The following is a 23,026-nucleotide window of genomic DNA, read 5'->3' as shown; positions in this document are numbered from 1 at the left end:
CACGGACATACAATTGAGGAAGTGTTAACATTCGAACAATACACGATGCAGCGTCACCCGAAAATAATTTATTTGAGAAATATCTCAAATAACACAGTCACAGTCGACGACAGTCACATCTTGACGATCGGACGGAATCCGAGATGACTTCGTTTTGGGGCACGTTTTGGGGAGAGCTTCTCTTTTTCACAACCGCACCAAGGCAAAGCAACGAACGCGACTGACCCGTTTCCCACCCCAACCCGAACAACTATTTTTGGAGATGACTGAGGATTCTCTGCGGATTATCTCTGGGAGGGGGGAGAACAATGTTCTCAAAATCGCGTCGAGGGTCGTTCGACGTCCTTCACCTCCTTCGTTTCCCGTGAATTTCGAGCAGAAAAGCTTGAATGACAGGCACGCCTTATTTTTCACAATGGAAGATAACACAAAAGGGGTACGCAGCACACATAAAAAAGTTAAATGGAAACTTTCAAAAGAGGCGAGAAAACGTCGAATGCAAAACCGCAAAAACGTAGGTAGAGAACCGCGCTGAGCGGGTATTCACAGTCCCAGAGAGTGGCAAAAAATGTCTAGCTAATAGAGGGCCCGAGAGTCGCGCCAGCCGCATCAGCATCAGCAACATGGCGGCGGCCTAGGAGCGTTTTTTGGAAAGGTGTATAGCCAAGCAACTCTAAGAGTGCTCTACTAACTTAAAAGCTGGAACACACACACACACACAAAAAAAAAGATTTTAAACTTCAGGTCAATGCAGACAAAATATATGGTATATTTTTTTTTAAATGCAGAGCTTTATAGTACTTTGTTTCACCTTACAACCAACTGCAGCAGATGCTATGAGCCATCAGAGCTCATCTAATGACGTGCAAGTGTCACGTGATGTGTGGAAGGTGTAGTCACACGCTGCCTCACAGGCCGGGTGGACTCGTAGCATTTGCCACAATAGGTCGTAAGGTGGAACAGAGTGTGGTTACGACACCCAGTGCCTTGGTGTAACTCAAAGACAGCAATGGGATCAGAAACGGAGACTCACCCGAGTTGCTCGAGCTTCATGCCGAGAGGCTCGGGATTAACTTCACTCAGCAGCTGGACAGGCAAGGTCATAGTGCAGACCTTAGAAAGCTGCGGTTTCACCGGGTCGCCCACTTGAACGTGCAGACTTTCGCCAAAGAAAGTGCACTCGACGACTGGACTCTCCCTCCGAGGGCTCTGGGGATCTCCCTCGGTTTCCTTTTTGTGACGACAGAGCCTTACGAGGTGATTGGTCCACTGATCTGGATCTGCAATGTAAGTGATCTCAATCGGTGCTCCCGAAAAAAACATTTACTGTAAATGACAAAATTTTTGCAAGGACCTTTCTTTCGCAAATTTAGCGACTTAAAAAATATTTCAAAAAAAAAGATCACGCAAATATATTACCCTATGGCAACTAACACACAGCGTACCACTCCCAATCACGAAAATTTTGAGCAGCAATCTTTTTCCGAAACTTGCTCTTCGCTAATTTTGTGAAATATTGAGCCTGCAAAAAATGAAGACGTTTACAGTATGTTAAAGTTCTAGCTCACTTTAATGGGACATATCCCTCGAGACACTTTCTCACTAAATAAACGACACGGGTTGGTGTAGAAGTCACATAATGATTAGAAACAAAAATTTGGGATTATGTATATCAGGTAAGTTTATGTACAGATTAGGAGGTTGTAATGCTGCAAAGAAATTCTTGAATACAGAGCTATATTCAGTGAAGTTCCTCATTTGCTTACTTCTTTCCTCACGATAATTCAGGACTTTGATGTAAAACTAGAGAACAGTAGCTCATATTTCATTACAGCTAGTCTAACCGAAATTATGGCAATGGTTTGATAATTGTTAACATGCTCTCAAATATTTCTCTTGTAAACTGCACAGAGTCCAAAAGTAGTCCACTTATAAAAGCTCCATTAAAAATAAGCTATGGTTACAGTGTTAACATTTTGTAAAACCTTTGAACAAGTGGGCTACATAGCTTATATTGGCTGCAGAATTGAGGTGCCTAAAATTAGGTATGTGAAGGCGCTTACCATTTCCAGTATTCAGCCGTACCAGTCCTCCCGATGAGAGTACCAGGGGGTACTCAGAACTGGACATTTCTCGACACCTATTAAGAAAAGATGTTGTCACAACCTGATGTGGCAGTCGGGTGTCCTGTAAGGACAAAGAAACAAACCCAGCACAATGAATAAAAAATTTTATAGGTACTTTAGTTCTTTCAGTTTTTTAAACAGCAGCTTATAAATGCACCTGTAAAGACTTTGGACTCTAAGTGTCATAAAATGAGAGTCTGCTTGAATAAAAACATAAAAAATCACGCTTTAGGGAAGCAGATTTAGAAGCATCAATGCCTAGATTCATAGGAAGCAGTGTTTGCTGCATTTCTTTTCCAGGTTAGAACTGCAAGCCTACATGAGTAAGTAGACTATGAAACTTGTTTAATTTTTCTGTCCCCAATTTCTCATTATTCAAGCACATCAGACATATTTTAAGTCCCTAAAATTATGAAGTTTGAGTAAATTTCGAATCTCAAGAGAAGGTCATCTATCAGGTCTTCACACGTTTAATACATAAAAAGAGAAGGTGGCCTTTGGTCCGGTTCTGAAAGAAATAAACCATCGGCTCAGATAGACCAAATCGTCCATCCCCTTGGCATTCATGAGATTTCCAAATAAGCAGGGCACACAAGAAAGAATGCATACTGCGCCACTCACAGTGTCTCCCACTTGATGAAGCACGACAGATTCAAATATGCCGGGTTGCTCCGACACCGACTGGAGCTTCACCCTGCTAGCGTAATCCAGCCCCAACTGGCGTCGTAGCACGTCCGAGATCAGCACCAAGCCGGTGCAGTGAAGGAATTCAAAGTCCATCCACGACAGCGGTACCACAAAAACTCTCACAACGCAATGTTCACAGTCAACAACTTTCGCCTTCACACTCTTGTCGAGAGAAGCGCCCTGCTTGCTCTTTGCGTCTGCGGTCATCTTTGCAAACTTCTCAAGCGGCGACGCGACCTTCGTTACGCTGGCCAGAAACGTCACGATGGAGTCTTCAGCTTCGCCGGGGAGTTGATGGGGTAACAACGTCCTGGACACGAAAACAGTCGTCGGATGGTTGAAAAGGGTTCGCACATAAGGGCGTCTGTTCACGACCGTCAGGTCTTGAAAGTAGGAATGAGGAACCACTCGCGCGACGAGGAGCGCATCTTTGAACCAAATGAGAGAGTTCTCGTGCCGAGGAGGGCCCTCTGCTACTGGAGACGACAACTGGCTTGCAGGAGAAGATGATGGCAGCACCGTTCGAGTCATGCTGGCAGACACGGATGAGACGAGAGACTTCAAGGCACTGAGCACGTTCGAGGGCTGCTCCTCTTCGAACGAAGGGCTCAGAAAAGGAGGGGGCACTGCACCTCCATCGTGGGGATCCAAGTTTGGCACCACCACGACCTCGGTATTGTTCACGAGGAGGACAGGCTGGAAGTTTGGTGAAACACTGGCTAGAAAAAAATGAAAGAAAGGATCTAAGCCACTGAAGAGGTGGAGCAGATATGTGACAACAGAGTCACGACTATAATAGAAGATGGCATCACTTGTCAGGGGCACAAAATGTATTTTAAGTTTCTGATAAAGTTGTTATCAATGGTCTCTATGAAGAAAAAGTCAGAAAAAAATTGTTTTACCAGATGTAACACTCTAAGGATGTTGCTGATGCACTTCTAGAATCACACTGCCAGAATGCAAATTCTAATTTGATTCATGCATTCCGTTTTTTCGAAGCAACCCAGCATGAAAGCTACCTTTCATTGAAGTACCTAGCCTGCAGAACTACTACGCTTGTTTTAGGCGAGAGTGACTGGGAAAGGTTTGATGTCACGAGTTATACCGAGTTCATGTAACTATCGAAGTGTCCCAGCTAGAAGCTTGCACAATACTGTATACAAACGTAACCCTGTTGTATAAATAAAAAATGCATGTGTTCCACTTACCAACAGTGACGGAAATGCAGGAGCTGGGAGGTATCCAGATAGGAAATGCCATGCCACACCACACCAGTCGGATTTGGTTCATTAAATTTCTTTCAACGAAGGCAGCATTATCATTCTGGAATAAGTAAAAATATTTGGAAGCGCAACAGAGAATGTTAAGAACTGTCTATTCAATTCAAAAAGAAAGAAACTGCTTACGAGCGTTTCCCAGTCATCGGCAGACACTGGCTTGATCACAATTTGCCGGCCTTGGTGCAATCCTCCGTTTCTTTTCTGTACAATCACCTATAGAAAGTTACTGCATTCAGTTTTGTGACAAAAAACTGGAGCAGTACAATGTCTTTAGAAGAGTGCACAGTCGTCACAATGTTGATGTCTTTTTGTTCAATTAGATCTTACAATTATCAGCAACATACATGCATTGCCTGCTTTTCACGCTAATTCTTCTAGTCCTTGTTTTACCTTTTACAATTGCTTCCTTTATTTCTTAACAATTTATGTATTATCCTTTTTATGAATTTATCTGTCAATTATTCCATTGCCACGGGTAAGAAATAATGAAAGCTTAAGTGAAACACTATTGTGCAGCCATTAAAGTGGATTCAGTCGCTTTCTTAGCAACGTAAGGTTTTTCGTTTTGTTAACCAGCATCAGCTCTCCAGCAATTTCCCTGCTTCTACGCTCTTCTGGCGACTTTTGAGTCCAATGAACACGAAGGGTTTGATATAGACGGATCGCATATAAAGTCGATGACAGGGTGTTAATTCAGCATGTGCTCATTAACTTCCGCATGGCTTTAACTGTGCATGCAACGAAGCGTCACCGAAAGCAAAATGCTCACACTGGAGGCGAAGCATCTACTGAATTCTTAGCCTGTTACCGACTATACTGCAATCATTTTAAGCTTTTCTTTGCTGTCGCAGTGCAGACTTTCCTCGTCGTGCTTGTGTGCAACGGGCTTTCATACCTTACGCTTCCTTTTTTTATTAGAGAGTTACCAAGAAGCAACGACTGCAAATAAAAAAGGGAATTCCTGCACCTACTCACCTCCTGTCCATCTGTGAAACCAAAGCTTTGTGCCAAGGCACCGTTAATTTCAATGCAGACATCAGAGTTCCACGGAGTCGGCAGGGTGACGTCGCCATTCCACGAGAGGTACACTTTCCTCTCCGAAAGCGAGCTGACTTCATAAACAACTAGACCGTCCTGAAACACAAAAAAAAGAAGAAAAAGGAGAATAAAAAAGGTCTTAGAGACATTCAAGCATCTGCAGTAACTGAGAGCTTAAGAAAAGCAGGGCGTGGTAAGTTTTGTGCATCTCATTATCGCTTTGCACCCAATCAGATTGCGGCACTCGCCGATAAGAACTTTAAAGAATCAGTCACGAAGCAAGCAATGTCAACAGAGTAAACCACGCTCTGCATTTCTTAATCTGTCAATGACTCTAGGGGTTAATCAGGAAGAATGTCACAAACGACACAAGCGTAGATTTAAAAACACAGAACACTTATTTGTTGTTTTCTTGTTTGAGGGGGGGGGGGGGGGGGGGTACTTTTGCGTGAGGATATGTGTTATGTAAATCTGTAAATGAACATTAAATAAAAATATTTTTATGGTCATGGGTCTTTTTTATTCGTTTGCTTTCATTTCTAATTCAATGATTGTCCCGAAATGTTTTGAGCGACGAATGCACCGCGAATATTAGACTTTGGTGTGGATAGCACTTTTCGACAAACGGTTAATACGTGTGTTGTGTAGTACAAAACGCCGCTTCCTAAGTCATACAGCAGACAAACAAGCACCAAAGTTAGGAAACATGTTTTCTGTTACTGGGTGACATTTCAGAAAAAGGCAGCTGACTTACGTGCAAAGAGTTTGGTCTGTCTGCCCATGCTCGAGGTATAGCGATGAAGCACGTCTGTTTTTGGGTAAACTTTAGAACTGCCACTTCCATGGAACTCATGACGGGTCTGGTTAAGAAGGTGCTGCGGTCAAATACTATGTTCCGGTACTCTGATCGACATTCACCGTCGCGTTTTGTCGCTAGCGTTTTCGGTCGTTATTTTAAGGGAAAAAGCGAGCAGAAAGTCAACTGCAGACGAAAACGGTATCAATACTTTGTTATGCGGACACCATACATGATTTAAAACAACCTTTCAAGGTTCGCTTAATTACCGTATACAATTTTGTCAATCAAAGACCTTATTTGTGACAGTTCGTCGTCAATCAGAGCGTCTTATCGATTCAAGGAAGTCCACATGTCTGACGTAAACAAAGGTTTGCGCCTCGTCGCCACCTGGCAACTACGTCGGCTATGCGCGGAGGTGGATGAATGGCTAAATTATTGCAACTTAAGAATACATACAAAAAAATATTTCAAGCGACAATTTTATAATAAATATTAACAAGTAAAATACCAAGCTTAAAATTTCATTTGAGTTTGAGAGAACTTTTGGATTAGTTGAGAACGCGGAGAGGCGCCATACCGAAACCAGAGCTGCTAATAGCTGCCGACATTCGATATTTCATAAGTTACAGAAAAACAAATTGTATTAGTTCGATTATAATAATAAGTAAAGGATTGTACTACTTATCTCTGCCTACAAGTTGCCAAATTTATCTTGCAAGGCAAGGCGTTCATTGAATGCTGACGCAGAAAAAAAAATGTTTTGGAAATTGACAACGCTTTTAAAATTACACCGTATATCAATTTAATTCGAACCCCTACTGTCAGAAATAAAATGATTATGGCATGGGGATATCGATAGCTGCAAACTGCCAAACTCTGTTAGCCGAAATTCAAGTTTCTCGAGCTTAGTGTTAATGATTTCGCGGAACTCCCTAAGGTGGGAGAAGGTAGGAATGAACAAACTTTAGGGTGACCACCCGTACCGCGACTCGCGGGACTGTCCCGCATTGAGGGCTCGTGTCCCGCGTGTCAATGCGAAAGGGTTGCTGTGGATTTTTGTTTTAGTGAAGACAGCCCCACAAGGCAAAAAACCTGCAACTCGCAACAGTCGAAAAAACACATAATGTTACAAATTTGTGTAGGACCATGTTGATAAAAGTAAGTATTGACAGGAAAAAATCCCTAAAAAAGATTTACTGTTTCTTATTTCCATTTGATGCATTGAATTCTGCTACAGTCGATTTCTGTTTCCAACTTCGACACATTAAATAATTAGCACATTTGTCATAAAAATATATCACTTGGTGCGAAAATTAACTGAGCTTAATTGCTGCAATACAATTAGCAGGTGTATAAACAGCGCAGGATATTAAATGTGTTAACAGAGCCCCGGTTTATGGTGAGCGTGTTAATAAATTTCCTCTACCCCCCCCCCCCCCCCCCCCCTTCTCGCCACTCGTGTCCCGCATTTCGCTAGCAGGAAGGTGGTCACCCTAACGAGCTTTCAGCAGAGAAGGCGACTGGTGGCTGCTGAAAAAAAATATTCCCACCTCTTTCCACTTTAGCACAGCGAACGCTGGAGAGTAGGTTGCCTCCTCTCCATCGTTTGCTCTGCTAAAATAGAAATTCCACTCTTTCCCACGTAGTACGAGAATGTTCTGAGAAAAACACTCCGGGGTTCAAAAGAACATAGGCAACATTCTTGGAATGTTGCAAATTTAAGAACATTCTATCAACGTTGTCAGAATGTGGCGCAGGCGCTTATCGCTACATTTGGGGAATGTTTTCTGAGGGGCATTACGTTCTGAGAACGACATATATTACCAAGGCATTCAATCAACCTTCAAATATCCTAACAAGGTTCTAAGGACCTTCTCAGGAGTCAGAACATCCAAAGAACTTCTGCAACTTTCATGAAATGTTAAAAATTTATGCAGGGACATCCTTCCAATCTCCTCGGAACGTGGCATGGGGACATCGCTACATTCAGGGAACATGCTCTGAGGACTATTTACAAAGATTCCACAATTACGGCTTGCCAAAGATACAGCCCCAATGATGTGATAAAGCTCTTCACAGGGCAATATGCATTAATGGAAACTAATTTTTAGAAGGCACAAGCTCGCCACTTTTTCAGCGCACCAGCCTGAGCACATATTAATGACACTTTACTCCTGCCTGTCACTTCTCAACTTCTTTTATTCAATATGTGCTGTATACATAATTGATTACTCATTCCGAGCTTAAGAATGAATACACATGGCATCCCACATTCAACTGCGAAATACCTTTTTCAAAGTTTCAAACCCCAGATACTAAAAATCTGGTCCATTCAAAACAGTCCCTTTACATATGTAGTGAGTGCCAAGTTCATTATCAAATTTTTAAAACCATTGCTTTTCTCCTACACCTTATATCAGACTCCTCGGTAGACTCATATAAGATAAAACTGATCCCTTATGCTAAGTTTCTAGAAACTCCACTTAATTTGCATATTTTTGGCACAAAGTGGCATATAGTGGATGGTGTTTCGAACAACAGGTTGCGTGAGAGCTCCGTAAAGTTGGCTTCACTTGCGAAAATTCTAGAAATGTTTGCAAGCGAACGTTCCAAGGATGTTGCGCATATGAATGTTCGAAAGGGGTTGTTCCGAGAACATTGTGCATACGAATGCTCACCAACGACCGTTCCTAGAATGTTGAGCAGCTTACCTTGTAGGGAATGTTCGCATATGAACGTTCCGAATGGTTCCTTCGACATTCAGAACATCCAGGGAATGTTCACACAACATTGGGTGCTACCTGGGTAGTGAAAAAAATCCGACTCCTTGCGGAGCATGACTAAATTGCCTCTTCACCTAGAGAATTAAAATATATGTAGGGGCATTTTAGATTGGATATATGTTAGCTTATCGAGACGCGCGTTTCAAACGCCAAAAGCATCGCTTCTTCCCCCGACAACCAAACCTTGTAAGAACCCCATCTAAATAGTTTGTACAACCCAACTACTTTGTGCGGCGCAGCGGCGTACCAACTTGTTTTTGAGTGAGGGGGCAAACCAAACCCCCCCCCCCCCCCCCCCCCGAGGCCAGGGGGTGGTGCCCTTGGTATCCCTTGGGCGCCGCCGGCCAGTGTTTGCCCTGCCCAGTGGCGGCTGTTTCAGGGAAAAGGGGGGGGGGGGGGGGGGGGGGGGCAAAACACATACCTTGCCCCCCCACTCTGAGAGCTGGGGGGGGGGGGGCAAGTGCTCCCCTTGCCCCCCCGGTTGGTACGCCCATGGCGCGGCAAAACTTCATTTGTTCTTGAGGTGGAAACGAGTATAGGGCATTTTCACATGACGTCAATCTGCCATTTTGTTGCTTTTCTTTTTAATACAAATGTATTAATTTGAAGGATTAAATCGTAACCTATTGAGGAGATGTTAGCGTGGTAAGACTCATAAGCTTCTGTGCTCTACGCATTTGAGGTGTCATGTAAATCCTTGGATTGTTCGCCTTCGGCACATGCCGGACAGGTCACAACAGCTAAATGGTGGACAAAATATGACCTTTTCATCATGGCGTAATTAGGGGCGTCGCAAACCGGTGGAGGTTCGAGTTCGACCAGGTTCGACTTTTTCAAACTTCTTGTGAAAAGTTCGACAAAGGTTCGGCTCAGGTTCGACTGCTATGCGCATGCGCGACAGGCTGGCCAGTTGGCTTCGGACTGGATGGTGATGGCTAAGGGATGAATTAAGGGCAGCACTCATTGGTTATTTCAGTTAATACAGTACAAAAAATGAAGTTATTATCTTCTTCAGTGATTAAAATTAGTTTATTTTAATTGCAACTGTTCATAAAAATAAAAATTACCCCTAGCATAAAAAAAATATTCTCCAAACCTAGACTTGCTTGTCTCAATGTCTGGCCAGACTGTCCACAAAGTCGAACTGGTCAAATCTGGTCAAAAGTTTGAAGCTACGTTATGCTCAAAGGTTCGTCGAACCGGTTCGAACCAGTTCAACCCCAAAAGTTCGTCCTAAAAATCCGGTTCGTCAAAAGTTCGCGACACCCCTATCAGTGATCATGGCCCTCGAGATCCGAAGCGTTTTCATAGCAGTAGGTACTTGACTGGCAGATAGAGGATGCTGGCGCGCTCCCCGCCATTGGGTGGCATAAATTTGGTTAGTTTCAGTTTCAGTGCACTTGCGGCTGTGTTTATGTTTTATGTCATTTTCACCTTATTTTCTGATACAAATGCGCCCGTTATACAGTCGAATCTTGTTAATTCAAACTTGAGGGGGACTGAAAATTTGTTTTAATAAAGCAAAGTTTGAATTAACGGGAGTTTCCTCCCACAGAGACGCATAGGATGGGACCGGCATGCTAGTTTGAATTATCCACAAGATTGAATTAAGAAAGTTTGAATTAACGAGATTCGACTGTATCATATAACCAATAAAACAGCGGTATTGAGCCACTTCGAGAACCACGAAGTTGCTTCGAGTCATGATCACGGAATTTTAACGAACACTTTATAATGCATACGATCATGTTCGTCGCTGGTTTCGGTCAGGTTCGGCGGCGAAACGACTATGATGCACAAGGAGGATTCCACTCGTCTACGGCCATACCTACTAACAGTAGTTTCCAGAAAAATTACCAAATAAAGAGACTCCTACGTAAGCGTCAGGGGCGGATTCAGAAAGGGGGTCCGGATGTCCTGATCCCCCTCTTGAATTCTACATCTGTAAAAATTTAGGGCGTGGAAACGGCAAGGGGAAGGGGGCCTTGAACATATGATACGCTGACCAACACCTGACCCCCCCCTCAAGAAATACCTGCGTCCGCCCCTGGTAGGTGTATAGTAAAAAATGCAGGTCCACAACCTGATTAACAACCTGCTGGATCGCAAAAAACACAGGAAGGCGCATGTTCACAGCTCAATGACGGATTTTCGCGGCCACCAGCTTTTTGTGAACTTTAGAGACTGGAGATGTCTCCTATAATAATGCAGATAATCTAAAAAAAGAAGTGATATTGTCTTGTGTTTTCTTGAAAGAAATTAAGCACTCAATAAATATTTCATGGTCCATCCTATGTCGGGTGCGAAATTTATTTAGCTATCAGCCCTGCTGAAGTATCTATTAACAGCATTTCCCAACATTGGCGTTAGAAAGTAAAACTTTGCCAAGTAAAATTAAAGGGCACCAGAGAAGTGACCTCCCGTAAGTTTGGCTGAAGGCGAGTACTACCGTAGACACCACTTCATGAACCTGTGTAGACAGATATTCATTGAAACTGATGCGATTTGGAATCAACAACATTGAACTTGGCTGGTATTCATGAAGATGGCTTCTTTTCGGCATCCCATTATGGGAGCCCTAGGCACTCTCAAGCTGCCTGCGACAGATTTTACCGAGGTAAAATAATGGGACGTTTGTGATGAAATAATTTTAAAGGGGCACTTCAACGAAATTTGAAATATACCCGCCATGTTCAGAAATGGGCTGAATATGATCAACAATATCCGTAAATGACTATTGCACGTTTGTACGTTGAGCCTGGATGGCTGTATTTTTCATTATAAATCGCCCACTCTGGCAAGCACTCGGAGAGCAGCCAGCAAAGAACATGTGACATCCGCCGCAATCGTGACGTGGTTCGTCTCGGGACGAGCTAAGCTGTGATGAGGCTGACATCAGGGGGATGTCCTAGCCGTTCCACCTGCCGAAGCGGCCAAAGCACACCAGCGATTGGGCCACCGCTATGAACCCAAAGCCACTTTTGTACGAATTGTGATTGACGGGTTAATCTTCAATAATCTTGTATAGGGACAATACCGACGTCTGCGACACAGAAAAAAGTGTCTTGGGGAGAGGGGAGTTCCTCCTTCAGCTCCTCTCTCGTCGTGGCCGGAGGCGAGACAGTTACCGTCACTACCTGTTAAGGTTCCTAGACGGGCATTACAAACGAGGCGTTTGCGACATCCACCAGGTGCTCTTTGCTCATCATTTAATTTGTTTTAAAATTTCTTTTCGTGTCTTTTTTAACAAGAGATTGGTGTGTCTGATGTGATACTGCTCCCTTGAACACGAATAGACAAGGGATAAGCACAGAAATTTCGTTGCAATATCCCTTTAAAACACTCGAATGACTGCAGATATGGGACGGAGCAAAGTGTAGTTTCTTTAGAATCACAAATCAACAAAATCTTTATTCCGCGAAAACATTTAAGAATGTCTAACACATTTAGGTGTATTATCGTGAACAAACGAATCGCCCGATATGGACGTTACCATTATCCCGAGTATCATATAAAATGTGTGAGACCTAATTGTTTGTTACCCATATTCAAAAACAGCTATTTTAAATTTGTTACAAAGGCAAAGTAGGAAATTTTCAGGAAACACAGATAGCTTTATATACTCAGTATTTTACACTGCGCTACTTATTTCGACTATTCCGCCACTTTCACTGAGCAAATTTTAGTTGTTGCAAATAATTCAGCTCAATGTGCGCCAGGACCAACGCCGATTCCTGTGCCTTCTCACATGTATCCGGTACGCCGACGTTGAAAATGGTCAAAATGTTTTACAAAATTAACTGCAGAAGTCGTTGTGCACATAATGATGGCATGCAATTAAGTTGTAAATGTAAGCGTCAAGCTGCACGTTACACGATAAGGCGAGAAATGTGACGAAAAACAAGAATGTAATGCTTCGCCAAGGCGCAGAGGGGAGAGTGGCACGACAAGTTGAAGCTACCTTATGGCGGCCGCATCACAATTTTAAGATGGCAGCGCCCATGCGACGAAGGCTGAAAAGGTCTATTGTCTTGGAGAGCTCTCGAGATTGATTTCCAGACCAAGTAGTGTTTTTAGCACACCATCTTAGGTGGAAGTCAATTTATTGTTGTTTTGTGAGTTATTCCATAACACAGCTGAAAATGCAGATGTTACAGATCAGAGAAGAGACAAATAGATTCAAGAAAAGAAAAGCTTTATTAAAAGGATATTTTTACAGGGATTTCTACTGGAAAATAAAAGCTGTAGATTTTGAGGGATCGGGTTCTCGTACTACCTTGTTTATAGTATTTTCACAAAAAAATGCACATGCCCACGCTGCCGTTCAACCCACAGCCCAATAACAACCGCATGCCGTGGTTTAAAAAAAAAAGCATAAATAAAAGAAAAAACATGCAATAGAAGGCTAAATTGCATAACCATGCTGATAAACCTGCTCATTGCTTTGGCCCATAGACATAAGACCGAGCAAAAAATAAATAAACAAATTTAGTTGACATACAAAAAGCTTTCAAAAGTTCTGATGCACTCTTAAACAATGTTGCAGATTGATGTCGCAGTTCCTTGAAGAAGCTCGTGGCAACTATACGAGATGCAGTGGCAATCACACAGACAGCCCTGTGGCTAACTTCGTGAGGCAGATACTGCAACACAAACGGAGAACAAACCCGAAACAAACATTGTTTTGCGTTTATTCCCCGTTGGTAGTGTACTTTCAAGTCATGACGTTAGTGACTACAAGAATTGACTCTTATCGAGAGCCCAATCATTATTTTAAGCATATCACAAAAGAACAAAGTCTAACGAAATTGAACCGGATTTTAATTTAGTAATTAGAACTGTTCCCAACTTCCGCGAGAAAGAAAGAAAGAAAAAAAAAGCAGGGTTGATGTGGCAGTTTTTTTGGCAAAGCACCGACGGTAACTACGAGACTTCTCCAACAAAAAGGTGTTTGTTTAGGCGCCGCTCAGAAACGAAGTGTGGGTGGCAGGATACGTTATCCGAGCCTATCTTGCACAAAGTCGGGTCCTCAACCGGAGCTGGAGACCGCCAGCTTCTTGAGGTGCTCCATAAAGACCTGGAGGCTGACGTCGTCAGTCAGTACCGGGGACCCACCGGTGTCCTGCTGACCCCAGTTGTAGGCATTGTTGTGGGTAACTGAAGGGTTGACCTTGGACAGCAAAAACCTCGCCTGCGAGCCACCCTGGTCGCAGACAATGTACCTGAAAGGGAGGACAGAAAGAAAAACAAAACTGAAGTTTCGATTATGATTTCAGAAGGGGACACTATCAGCTCAGAAGTCGCTGCCCCATAAAACAATGGCAAGCAGGAAAACTTTGAAACTTCGTCCCCAGAAAATTCGAATTTCCAAACATTGCCGGCTCCTGCTTCCCCGAATTCTCGTTCACACAAACGAAATAAGAAAGCTGGGCAAGATATTTTCGGATTGTCGGATTCCTCTCTGGAAAATTGATAGGCTTAACACTGGGAGCTGGTTCAGCCCAGCATCTACCGTAAAATAATGTGGAAGTGCCCACTTTGTTCAAGCGCCCACAAGTAACATTTCCCAAAACTTGAGAATTTTGAATACATTAAGCGTCCGATTTGACCAGACAAGCACCCATGTCTAGATTAACCCAGTTTTCAGTGAAAGTAGAATGGGTGCTCCCCCTCTATTTTACGGTAATATTTTTGTGAACTTTACACAAAAAGCCAAGTTTTGCAGCCAGTGTTTTGCACTCATTACAAGGGGCTAGACTATTATTATGCCCCCGTGTTTCACCAAGTATAGACCGACACGCGGGCTCGACGTCACGGAGCTGTGGTGGCGCTGTGATCGCGCCGGAGCCGGGGGGTGTGGGCAAAAGCGCGCACGTTTCGCATGGGCGTCATAGCATTTCAGCATGCCGCGAAGCTGCGTTGCCGTTAATTGCACCAAAATACAGAAAAAAAGTACCGGGGTGGGTTTCCACAAGTTCCCGGCAGACTTTGAAACGCATAGAAGGTGGATAATATCCGTGGATCGAAAAGAATGGTCGCCTCGCGCGAATGACCGTTTGTGCGGCAAGCACTTGAAGGCAAGTGCGGCTTCCATTTCAACCTCCTTCCCGAGGCTTGCTTATGTGCAGGGAGACCGTTGTCTGATCGAGACCACCCGGATTTTGTTCCCATGGTGTGTGCACACAAAGCATCGGCCAAGCGCTCGTTGGAGGCTCGCTAAGCAGGTGCTACCCAGCAGGAGGGGATCGGCAACAGAACGTCAGTGTTTAGGAGTTACTGAAAAAAAAGTAACGAAATACGTTACTCGTTACTTGCAAATAAAACGTACGCGTTACTGAGCTACATTAGCTAAAAATAAAAGGAATGCGTTACTACTACCGATAAAAAGTAACGCAAGTTACTTCTGCGTTACTTTTTAAATTATGATTTAACACATTTTACGGTTTTGACGATACAGGTATGCATAAGCTCAAATATCAAGAAACATTCTTCTCATGCAGAAACTGAACATAATTACTTTATCTCTTTTTACGGTTTCACCTAAATACTCACGAGAATAAACGCAAAGGAAAACATGGCTTGACGCCTAAAACACGGAGAAAATGCAAGTGTAATTTCTTTAAGACTTGGGAAGTAGTAAAGATTAACGTAACCACGTTACTTGAAATAGTAACGTAAGTATGTCACCCGTTACTGTGTCGAAGACGTAAAGTGTAGGTTACTACGTTACTGAAAAAAGTAACGCGTTACCGGCAACGCCGTTACTTGAAACGTGTTACCGCCAAGACTGCAGAGCGGACAAAGCGTTACTGCTTGTCATGCCTTGTGGTCATGAAGGTAAGAAAAATATCATATTTTGACTTCAAGACGCTGTGCGTATTTATTTAATTAATAAATACAGTTCCGCAGACCCACAGTCTGCTGATCCCGCCGGCAGTGCGGAAACCGACTCGAAGTAATCGTAGGCCTCGGGAGACTTGTACGCCTGCACCGTGTCGGCCGTGAACTGGCTTGGCGAAAAAAAACAAAAAAAACTAAATGAACGACGACGTAAGCCGTCGACTTCGGTGGCAGCAACTTCATGTCAGAACTCCAGCAGGCCTGTTTACGGCGTACGGATCCTCGTAGGCAACGCCGTACACGCACAGTTTGTTTCGATACCGGTGCCATTCATGCTCGGGTAGCGAGCTCAAATAGTCGGGCATAGCCTACGACATATGTTGTGAGAAAATACGACGCAGAAATAAAGCTAAAAGCGTCCCTAAAACATCAACAACGAGCGCACGCCACACAACGCAATGGCGAAAACACGGAACGCCGGGCCGCTTTTGCCCACATAGCTACCGCGCATGCGCGGCCTTCCGGCCGTGTTGGTAAACAGAGCCGCTCCGCGTGTCGGTCTATAGACATTTTCCACAGGGGCGCCGCCATCTTGAATTGTCGTCACTTCCAGTATGGGCGACGACAAAATAGTAAAACGTTTCAACCTGTAACCAATAAAAAAATAGAGGGGAGCCAAAACGAGAATGTGTAACGGTTAGGCTTATATCCCAAATGTCTTCTTTTGGCGTGGCGACGGCCAAGTAATGCTTTCGCCCATACTGGAAGTGACGACAATTCAAGATGACGGCGCCCTTGTGGAAAAGGTCTATATGACATTACCTAAAAAATAAATCCTAAGAAAACTTTTAAAAGTTTTACTAACAATATATGGGTAAAAACTCTACAATAAAAGCAATCTAGTCAAGTGTTTGGGAATAATAGAAGTCAAATATTTTCAATTAAGAATTACATGAGTGCAAGCAACTGGTATGCCTTCTTTAACATGAAAGGGGAGGCCCAATAGAAAAGCTAACGTGAAAGAGGAGGCATGACGTAGAAATAGAAAGATTACTAAAGACACGTGCAAACCTAGGTGCTTTCTACACAATATGCTGTCAGTAAGCTGTTCAGACTACTGGCCTTTTTGACTCGGGCAACACAGTACACTGAAAATGCCCTCAAACCGAAGTGAGCCACTCAACTGCTCCAACTCGGCAGTGATATGAATATAAGCAAATGCAGCAATTTTGAGTTGCAAGAATTATTGCATCCCAATGTGCGACGAATCGCAACAATTAAGAGGCACAACTTATAAGGGCTATAGAGGAGCTACAAAAACTTCCTTGATTTCATCAACGGACACCAGCTTTGCCAAAGGTAGGGCTGACCATTATCTGCAATGCAAAAATACTTACTGACGAAGAAGAAAAGTGTGCATCCAATATCTCTCACATGCAGTGAAATGCTGCACAAGTTTTGGTAACAGTCCGAATTACTAGTGTCTGACTGCCCGCAAAAAACTTCAAGTGCATATTATTTTTTTTTTTTCGTCATCAGGTATGTTTGGCAATGTTCGGGCATCGTCAACAATGCCCAAAGTCACTTCTGACAAATACGGAAGGTGGCGTTAGTTGATCTGATTGAGGAGGTCTTTGTCTGCACACGGTACCCATACAATGTGCCGACACCATAATATGGTACTACGTACTATCCCAAAAGATAGCCCACCTAAAATTATGAGAAAATAAGGAGTGGGCTAACTTTTGGTGTGCAATCAAGAAAAGTCTTAAAAAATGCAATTTTAAGATCATCTGTCTCTGCCAAACTTGTTATGGTGGTGGGGCAATATAAAGCAAAGATGACTGTACTTGCCAGTCAGCAATGTTCGCTTATATCCTGCCATAGCTAACTAGACGCATTTACGCCGAGGTCATCATTGATCCCAACACTGCGATTATTAGGAGTGAGCTATCGTTTGGTGTTAAAAAAGAAATAGCAAATCAAGCCAACAATAAGGGAGGGTTATCTCTCGGGGGTGGGACATCTCTCGGGATTTTACGGTAGATGCAAACCTTATGGCCTCCACATAGTACATACAGATGACAGTTCTAAATAAAGTACCGGGTGTTTGGAAGGAAAGAGAACCATGTTGTTCTCACCACAGAATTAGACTATGCATTGCCGAATTTCCAGTCTCTGCCTAAATGTAGTGCTAGCAGTTGGGAGATGATGACAAATTTCCAGAACTTGCCGTTATTCAATTAAAGAGTTGTAAACAGTTTTCAGAAATCTAAAATGAGGAAATGGGGCCCGTTACCTTTAGCAGATGCTATTTAAAGTTCATGTATTTGCAGTCTCCATTAGCTGCCATTTCCTCATTAAATATTTCCGAAAATCACTTCGACCTTCTGAACCTGTTCTCAGTCAGGCAACAGTAAGTTACCTGACGGAGACCATGCGTCTGCGATGCATAGTTAATTTTCGCAGCGAGAAAAATGCACTTCTCTTTTCTCACAAACACACAGTAGTAGTATGCTATTTGTTCCACCTCTTAAAGTCTTGGGGCGTTCCGCACGCCCCCCCATACCTTGGCATCGGGAACCGCGTCTGGAGAATCTCTTGGGCGTCGTCTTCAGGGGCCTGCAGCAGCTGCCTGAAGTTCTCGTGCTCGGGGTTGTTCTGGTAGCCAGCCTTCCTCCACTGGGCAATGGTCTCTCCGTGGAAGATGACAATGTGGAAAAACGTGTCCATGAGGAGAATGCGATCCGGCTGGATGCTGCTGGTGTCCAACAGGACAGGCTCCGGCGGACCGCTGAACGAGTAGGCGTACAGGATGGGCTGGATCATGATCAGCGACTGCGTCAGGTCCTCCCGGTTCAGCATGTGCCGGTAATAGGATGTTTCGTCGGGACTGTTGTTGAACACCTGTGCAGAAGAAGGCGAGAGTTTGAGAATTTAAGCTGACAAAGACGTCGACTATTTTTGCCATACAGTGATAGTATCGCTACTGTGGCTCTAGATCAAGTTTCCGGCTTCCGTGTTCGATGTCCTGTACTGCCCATGCATTGGAAACGGTTGTGAAGTGGCAATGAAGTACTATGTCACAAAAGTGGATGGCTAATGCTATCACAATTGTGGTAGTTGGTGGTAGAAGTGCCAGCAAAAAAGGCAAGTGGACCTGATTGTTACTGTTGTTGCTGCGTCTCAACTCGTGGCTGCTTTAGTTTGTCAAATGACAAGCGGCAGAGTAAGATGCAGCAGAAAAGGCATTTGTTGTGTTCACCTCTGTCGCAAAGCAGACATCAAGGGACCAAAAATTAAGGTATGAAAAACAGATCAGCGGTAGATGTGTTTCAGGTATTATAATTGTAATATCACCAAAAAAATTTTCAAAATTCCACAACAAAGAATTAATTCTGTGAGAAAAGGTAACAAATCAAATGAAAGGCTGGTGGGGATGTGAACCCCCGTCCACAGGGGTACTTTAAAGGCTCTTAGATTGGAGGCAATTAAAGAATTTGCAGATAAACTCACGTTCATAGTGCTTTATGTTGCACACACTGGTTCACCAGTTCTTATGTTACCTTTAACTGGAAGAGCTGATGACTGTGACAAAGGGGTTATCCTATGTCATCTTTCTCTTTGGCTACTACAATGAGTGAGTTGGTGTTTGACATACACATTGCTTGTTATAACTAGAGCAAGGGTCTGCAAACATTTTGGCTCAGGGGCTGGATTGCGGACCTGTCGAGGTCTCACGGGCCGGACAAAAAAATTAAGACAACAGAAATGAGGAAATACTAAGCAAGCCCTTATTAGGCATTGAAATACAAAATAAAAAAATAAACTAGAGCAAAAAGTCAAAAATGAATGTAAGGTGGGAATACATGCCTACACTTTATTTTTAAATGTAATTTGTAGCTAATAATGACACTGCAACATATTCCAAATAATAAATCAAAGAGCGTGGGAACTATGGCATATTCAGACAAGGCAGAGGATATGAGACCGGTACATCTAATGCTGACAATGAGCGTGAATTTTGACGCGGGAGACTAAGCCCGATATACATGAGAATGCAGAGGAATTTTGTCCTAGTTACACAAACATAAAGCGGGGAACTACAAATCGTGATGTTGGTGACGACAATGTACAAAAAATATAGCGAGAGACCCCTGTTTTGATGCACCTGTTTTTTTTCATTCTTTTCTATGTTTTCGTTAGCGCTTTTGGAGTGTGTTGCGACGTTGCTTTTGTTTCTTGTGTGCGCTTATTTTGGTGTTTGTAGCAGCGGGCCATGGGTCGAGCGTTCCTGGAAAGACCGCACCATTCACGAGCTGGGATTTGCAGACCCCTGGACTAGAGGATCTCATGCAGCTCAGGTAAGGGAACTAAAGTTGATTCTGAGATTGTCTTATTATGGCACAAACTCAAGAGTTCGACCAGTTTGCGCTATAAAAGGACAAATTCAAAATCCACTTTAGGGATTTCCCCAACCCAGATTCCTGGTCAGTGGCTGTGTGGCCATGAGACTACAGAAAAATTCCCATATATCCTCAATTGTAAGTTGGCCCACTATTCTCCCAAATGCAAGATCGGTTTCTATTTGCTGTACAAGTGCAGGCTTACTTGTGTCCGCTAAGCATCCCATGGTGTAAATGGGTCTACAATATTATTTAAACACTCCAGTGTAGATTTGTAATCCTGGTAATTTATCTCTAGGGTAAGTTGCTGCTGAACATTTAATTCTGTGCAACGGCTTGGTTAGTATGAGATTGTCTGAAATATTATAAAGTACCATTATATGCCAAGAGATAGCTCAGCTGTTTTTCTGTTACTTTCTCTTCTTAAAAGATACTAAAAGATAGCCCCTTCTGAGAAAATGACATTGTCCGAGTTCAGATAATTTGTGAAATGGGGTAAACAATACACACTTTGACAAAAAAAAATGTCTGTTTCCTTGAAGTTCAGAAGGCAAGTGAATGTACAAATTTCTTCCCTAGTCTCACAGAAACAAAAAAATACTCGTAGCATGGTTTCTGGTGGCTGATGTAGGCACGAGTGGACAGAGGAACCAGTTCAAGCATTTTTCTCCAGTTTTTTACCAGCCGTGCACCAAAAGTTAGCCCAACCATCAGTTGGTTGGGCTAATATTTGGTAGGGTTGGGCTTGGGACAGTATGGTATGTAGGGCTTTTGCCAAAATAGAGGCATAAAAACAATAATGAAGCGTTGTCCAGTACACTGCAAATAAGAGTGAATGTAATGAAGTTCGAAAATCGCTTTCTTGACAGCCGTTTGGAAGCAAAGAACCGAAATAGGGCGATTCCATGCCAGATACACTCCGACAAGAAGCTCGGACAGCTCACCTGGAGAAACTGGGACCTCCTTAAGTGGAACATGAATTGCGGGTAGAGGGAAAAGTTCTCAGCATAACGGAACGAGCTGGGGTCATCCTTGGCATACTCCCCAAACTTCTGGCACAACTTGATGAGGGTCCGGTCGATGAAGCGTAAGACGTCGGAGCCGTCGTCGTCGCCCTGAGCCTTGAAGCAGGCCAGCCGTGCCATCAGCACCGCTGCCGCTTCCTGGTCAAACCCGGCCGAGATGTGGTGCAGATTGGCCGAAGCGTCGGCCCAGTTCCGAGCCACCGTGGTGACGCGCACCCTCTTCTGGCCGCTGGGGTGCTGGTACTGCATGATGAACTGGAGGCAGCCCCGTCCACCCTGCGGAATCGGGGCGTTGTGCTGGTTGGCAACCTCCAGGAAGACTGCCACCGTCGTGCTCGGGCTCAGTGAGCACAGCTTCCATTGGCAAGTGCCGCCCATGCCGGTCTCCGTGTCCGAGACGCTGGAGCTCTTTACGTTAGTTGAGATGCACGGTCCGATGGCGCCAGCCACCTTGAGCTCGCGCGAGGCCTTGACTTCAAGCAACGCATTGAAGCCCATCCGGAACTCCCCACGCGCGTCCTTGGCGAAGACGCGCTGGAACGTCTGCTTAAAGAGGGACGAGTTGAAGGAGTCCCCCATGACAACATGACCGCCTGTCATGTTGGGGCAGTACTTCATCTCATGCAGACCGGTCTGGTCGAGCGCGCAAGAGTAGATGTCGACGGCATGTCCATTGACGGACGCCCGGTGGGCGAGGGCTTCGTAGTGCTTAATGGCGCGCCTCATGTTCTTGCAGTTGTCCTTGGAGATGTCATGGTGAGAGCGGATGGTGTACTTTAGCTCGTCTCCAACAATCATGCCGGGGCCTTGCGTGCACGGCCCGCCGGTGAACAACATGATGCGTGCGCCAGTATTTGGGTAGCTGCACTCCAGAAGCCCAACAGCAATGGAAAGTGCAACTCCCGTTGACCTGAGGGGACGCTTACCCTGCGAGACTGGCCAGGGGTCGCGTTGGAGGCTGTCGAGGAGGTCAGTGAGGCTCATGTCACACTTGTGGACCGGCTGGAGGAACCGGCTCGCCGGAGGCGCTGACTGCTGTTGCATTCGTGGTTGCTGCTGCTGGGGCTGAGGGCCCTGCGGCTGCTGGGAGAACTTGCCGACCCCCAGCATGTCCTGAATCTGCTTGGCGGCCAGGTCCTTGGTACCTCGGAACACGTAGCTCTTGGAGCAGCCGTCGCTGGCGAGCTCGTGCACTTGTACCATCTTACCGAAAGTGATGAGACCGATCAGAGCATTAGCCGGGAGGAGTGACAGCGACATTTGGAGAGACTCCTTCAGCGCCGTCAGCTCGTCGTCGTCGATGCAGGTGTCCACGACGAAGAGGAAGACGGGCGGCACGCAGGCCGCCCTCATGATCGTGTACTCGATGGTCGAGAACTGCGGGATCAGCTCGGCGGGCTGGTGCTGCTCCGAGATGGAGGCGTACTGGGGCGGGAACGGGTTACGCTGGAAACAGAAGTTGCACGCCCAGAGTTTGGCTCGGTAGTCTACCTGACAAAGCGGGTTCAGGATGGCCCGACAGGTCTGTCTGGTGCACAGCACCGGATCGTACTGGATCGGCGGCAGGTCGGGCCGCTCTTTGAGAGGGCTGAACAGGCAGCCGAGGGGAATAACCAGGCGAGTCGCCTCCAGCCGGCTTGACGGCCACACGTTCCAGCTGAACCGAATCCCGTCGCGGTCTTCATTTTTCTGTATAAAGTCCTGGTAGGTCTGGTATGTCGCCATGTCGGTGAATTCGCCGACACCGCGTTATGCCACGTAATTGCACACACAGAGCGAACCGCTTCTTCCCCGAGGAAAAGTGTCACGCAAAAATTCCAGTGCTGCCACCTGGAAGCGGTTCTTCTTGCTGTGGTGGCCAGGCGGTCGTACTTTTTCTACCTAAAGTGGCGAACACAAAGTCATTTCTCCCGTAACAGTCACATATTACAACAACAGTACCTTTATTGCCGTGTTTTCACACTGGCGCATAAATTAAATAGTTAAATTTATTATTATATACAAGTGACAACGCTAGAAAGTATTCTTGTGATTTAATGCGT

At 44.7% G+C, this 23,026-nt stretch overlaps 2 protein-coding genes across 2 annotated transcripts in view; both read right to left on the bottom strand.

Annotated features, from left to right (window-relative positions):
* LOC8031705 (peroxisome biogenesis factor 1) overlaps nt 1–6,282 on the bottom strand; it is a 76,016-nt gene extending 69,734 nt beyond the window's left edge. Inside the window, exons 1-7 of the mRNA XM_040205722.2 lie at nt 5,886–6,282; nt 5,069–5,227; nt 4,220–4,306; nt 4,022–4,136; nt 2,748–3,532; nt 2,064–2,187; nt 1,034–1,280 (exon numbers count right to left, since the gene is read on the bottom strand). Of these exons, the coding sequence (XP_040061656.1) occupies nt 1,034–1,280; nt 2,064–2,187; nt 2,748–3,532; nt 4,022–4,136; nt 4,220–4,306; nt 5,069–5,227; nt 5,886–5,984 (1,616 nt within the window). The 5' untranslated portion in view covers nt 5,985–6,282. The remainder of the gene's footprint in view (nt 1–1,033; nt 1,281–2,063; nt 2,188–2,747; nt 3,533–4,021; nt 4,137–4,219; nt 4,307–5,068; nt 5,228–5,885) is intronic.
* A 6,609-nt stretch (nt 6,283–12,891) lies between these two features.
* Nucleotides 12,892–22,856, bottom strand: LOC8027544 (protein transport protein Sec23A). Its single transcript, XM_029967849.4, has 3 exons — nt 20,904–22,856; nt 18,123–18,460; nt 12,892–13,935 (listed from the first exon to the last, which is right to left on the bottom strand). Exons 1-3 carry the CDS (start codon nt 22,707–22,709, stop codon nt 13,743–13,745), a joined length of 2,337 nt encoding a protein of 778 aa, XP_029823709.1. The 5' UTR covers nt 22,710–22,856; the 3' UTR covers nt 12,892–13,742.
* Between the last annotated feature and the right edge of the window lie 170 nt (nt 22,857–23,026).

The sequence above is a fragment of the Ixodes scapularis genome, unplaced genomic scaffold, assembly GCF_016920785.2.
Source record: "Ixodes scapularis isolate PalLabHiFi unplaced genomic scaffold, ASM1692078v2 PGA_scaffold5__190_contigs__length_132052651, whole genome shotgun sequence".
In the NCBI taxonomy this organism is placed as follows: Eukaryota; Metazoa; Arthropoda; class Arachnida; order Ixodida; family Ixodidae; genus Ixodes; species Ixodes scapularis.
This window is presented reverse-complemented; position numbering and strand designations above follow the sequence as displayed.

Coding starts and splice junctions, on each gene's coding strand:
- LOC8027544 (XM_029967849.4), bottom strand. CDS start 22,709: ATGGCGACATACCAGACCTACCAGGACTTTATACAGAAAAATGAAGAC. Junction 18,461..20,903: donor GGAGGTCCCAGTTTCTCCAG/GTGAGCTGTCCG, acceptor TCTTCTGCACAG/GTGTTCAACAACAGTCCCGA. Junction 13,936..18,122: donor ACGCGGTTCCCGATGCCAAG/GTATGGGGGGGC, acceptor CCTCCCTTTCAG/GTACATTGTCTGCGACCAGG.